A 3,396-nucleotide genomic window follows, 5' to 3' on the forward strand; every position below is an offset into this window, starting at 1 on the left:
GCTCCGTGGTGGCGCACTCGGCCTTCGGCGCCATGAAGGCCAACACCATGTCCAACTACACGCTGCTGCCTTCCTCGCTGCTGGACCACCGCCTCGGGGCCTTCCTGCGCAAAGGTGGGGCCCGTGCTGCACCCTGGCCTCCTGTGGGGGCTTCTGCCCTGGGAACCCTCAGCAGGGCTGCCTCCAGAGGGCCAGAGCCGCCCGTGAGCCTGGGCCTCTCAAACCCCCCATCCCCGCTCACTGTGGAAGCCATCAGATGTTTGAAGCTGGACATTGAGTGTGATCCGCGCACTTGGGAGGCTGAGGCAGGCAGATCGCCATGAGTTTGAGGCCAGCCTGGGCTATAAAGTGAGTTCGAGGCCAGCCTGAACTTCATAGTGAGACCCTGAGTCAAAACACCAAGAAAAGAAAAAGGAGGGGGGAAAGAAAAAGAAAAGAAAAGAAGGGAAGAGAAAGTTACGTATTTGTAGATTCCAAGGAATTGGACATCTTGGGGGAACTTGGCCCTGGACAGGAGCCCTGGAGACCCCACATGGGTGGTGTGTGGTACGTGCCACATACAGTTCAAATACTGGGTTCTGGATTGCAAGGGCCCCTGGATTCCAGGCGGGGGTGGCCCTGGTGGTCACCTCAAGAGGAGCGGGGAGACCAAGGGAGCCCCACGCTGACCAGTGGCCGGGGTGCTACAGTGTCACGGGGGATAAAGTGGGGACAGGCCTGGGGCTGCTGTCCCTGCTAAGGCCCAGCACCTCCTCAGCCAGCCCTCCCCTCCCTCCCCTTGCGCACCCCCAGGGGTCAGCGGCGACTGGAAGAACCACTTCACGGTGGCACAGAGCGAGGCCTTCGACCGTGTCTACCGAGAGCAGATGCGGGGGATGCCCGCCTTCCCTTGGGACAAGGACCTGGAGGACAATGGCCTGGACCCCGAGCCTGGACCCGAGACGTCCCCCGGCTCCAGCAAGGACTCCGAATCCCCCCACCAGTGACCCTGACAATAAAAGCTTAGCCGCACCCGGTCCTTGATGCTTTCGGGCGGGCAGACTCGGGAGGTGGCAGGGGGCTCCTGAGGGGAGGCGCTGCACCTAGGGACCTCGGGCCCATCGGCCCCTGAAAGGGACAGAGTACAGTGGCGGTGCAGACGGCCGGTGCAGGGCACCACTCCGGGAGGGAGGACGGGGGCCCGGAACTGCGTCGGCGGAGGAGAGCCAGGGTTGGGTTTAGCCGGCCTTGGACCCGCATGGGTGGATGAAGCGGTTTATTCTCTGTGGAAGCGGAGGCCTCCTCCCCAGCGAATGCTCCTCCCTCTCACTCCCGCTGGCCCGGGTCTCCCCAGCACTCCATCCGAGACTCCGGCGGCTCATTTTCAGATCTGCACCCTCCAGGACCCCCCAGCTCCCCGCTCAGCCCCGGGGCCCGGCGGAGCCTGATCTTCGTTTGTCCACAGGCTTCTCCGAGTCACCCCACAGTCCACGCGGGGGCCCCGCTCCAGCCAGGTCTCCTCCACACAGGCCTGGCCTGGCTGAGCCTGAAACTGGGGGCTTTCGGCTTCCCGCTGCGACAGAGCCTAGAGCGGGCCCGGGCCGGCCCGGTTCTGGGGCAAGCGGACAAAAGCCCTCCCTCTGCCCAGGGCCAGGCCGGGCTCTGAGTGGGCACCAACAGCAGCCACACTGGCCGGGCTCCTGTCAGGGGCGCCCGGCTCGTCCACAGCGAGAGGCCCAGTCCGGCCGCTGGACGCCTCTGAGCTCCACCGGCTTGGACAGAGCGTTGTCACCAAACCTCCTGCGGGTCGGGGACAGGTAGCGGAGCCGGCGGGCAGGGATCGGGGGCAGGGGGCTGCCCCAAGGCTGGCACCGGGCCAGGGGCCGGGCCTCTCCAGTGCCCCGCTGTCTCATCAGGGCCTTGGCGGGGGTTTCCTTGGAGCCCCAGGGCTTGAGCTGTGGAGGGAAAGGGGGAGGTGGGAGGTGAGGGGAAGGGAGGAGAGGGAGGGAGATAGCAGGGGCAGGAGGAAGGAGAGGAGGGAGGCGCGGGAGGGGCGCCCCGCACCCCCAGACCCACACGGGGCTGTGCTGCCTGTGCTTTTGCAGGTGGGGAGAAACCGGAAGTGGTGAGCAAACATTTGCCAAGGGCGGTGGTGCAGGGCAGCCTGACCGGTGGAGGCGAGGACCTTGCCCTGACCCGCACCGCGCCTCTCCAAGCTTCAAGCCAAGACATCACCTGCCCAGGTCCCCCAGGGGCTGGGGCGGGCTCTGTGGGACTGAGGGGTCTTCTCCAAGGGCTCCTGGCCCACTTCCCCCAACACCGCATGAGACTCAAATCCAGAAAGGTGGCGCACGCCTACGGTCCTGGCACTCTGGAGACTGAGGCGGGAGGATCACCATACATTCAAAGTCAGCCTGGGCTACATAGTGAGATCCTGACTCAGAAAACCAAAAGCGCGGAGCACAAGCGAGTATGGCCTCATGGGTTTGGGATGAGGACACCATGGAATAAATAAAAACAAACAAATTCCATTTCTGAAATGTGTTGATGGCATTGTTGTGGTTTCATTTATCCTCACAGACCTCCCGGCCACACTGGGAACCAGGGCAACTGCTCAGCCCATTTCCTAGAGGGGAACCGTGAGGTATGGAGAAGGCAGGCATGAAGCCAGGATTTACACTCAGGGCTCGGGGGTCTCTACTGTGTGCCCCAGAGCGTGTGAGGTCATCACACAGCGGGGCGACAGGACATGGGGGAGCAGCTGTGAGTGCAGCTGAACCGTTTGGCCTCCCTGTAATCCCCCGTCACACACACCCGGCACACAGTAAGCCTGGGAAAACGCTTCCTCCACCAGGGGTGGTGGCACATGCCCATAATCCCAGCATTCTAGGAGGCTGAGTCAGGACGATTGCCAAATTCAAGCCCAGCATAGGCAGTTTAGGGACTTAGTGAGATCTTGTCTTGTGCTACCACCTACAGCGTTTCAAAATATTCAAAATAAGTAAATAAATAACCAAGAGCTGGGGCTGTAGCAAAGGCCTGGGTTCAGTCCCCAGTACTATAAGAAGAAAGAAGTGAGGGAGGAAGTGAGGGAGGTAGGGGAGAGGAAGGGCCTCCTGCCTTTGTTGGTGGCAGCAGGGACCTGGGAGGGCACTCAGTGACCGAGGCAAGAGCAAGCCCTCTCTGGGTCCCCACCACCTCTACCCAGGCAGTGACTGTGGGTCTCACCTCACTGTCGCCGTCGCTGGAGCCCGAGAGCTGAGACAGGCGGCTCAGGTCCCACAGGGAGCGGCTGGGTCGGGCCAGGGGTGCACTGGCTGTGCGGGCTCCCTGCACACTGCGGAGGACATCACTGAGCGCGGGCATGGGGGGCGTGGGGCCCTCCCTCGGGTCCCCCTCCAGCAGGCGGCAGGCAGC

At 63.1% G+C, this 3,396-nt stretch overlaps 2 protein-coding genes across 2 annotated transcripts in view; one reads left to right on the top strand and one right to left on the bottom strand.

The window, feature by feature from the left end:
- Positions 1–1,052, top strand: part of Sult2b1 (sulfotransferase family 2B member 1) — a 22,316-nt gene extending 21,264 nt beyond the window's left edge. Inside the window, exons 6-7 of the mRNA XM_010640898.3 lie at positions 3–114; positions 793–1,052. Coding sequence (XP_010639200.1) covers positions 3–114; positions 793–986 — 306 coding nt within the window. The 3' untranslated portion in view covers positions 987–1,052. The remainder of the gene's footprint in view (positions 1–2; positions 115–792) is intronic.
- A 329-nt stretch (positions 1,053–1,381) lies between these two features.
- Fam83e (family with sequence similarity 83 member E) overlaps positions 1,382–3,396 on the bottom strand; it is an 8,701-nt gene continuing 6,686 nt past the window's right edge. Inside the window, exons 5-6 of the mRNA XM_010640792.2 lie at positions 3,208–3,316; positions 1,382–1,934 (exon numbers count right to left, since the gene is read on the bottom strand). Coding sequence (XP_010639094.1) covers positions 1,683–1,934; positions 3,208–3,316 — 361 coding nt within the window. The 3' untranslated portion in view covers positions 1,382–1,682. The remainder of the gene's footprint in view (positions 1,935–3,207; positions 3,317–3,396) is intronic.

The sequence above is a fragment of the Fukomys damarensis genome, unplaced genomic scaffold (genome assembly GCF_012274545.1).
Source record: "Fukomys damarensis isolate Sample0158 unplaced genomic scaffold, DMR_v1.0_HiC HiC_scaffold_19, whole genome shotgun sequence".
Classification (NCBI taxonomy): Eukaryota; Metazoa; Chordata; class Mammalia; order Rodentia; family Bathyergidae; genus Fukomys; species Fukomys damarensis.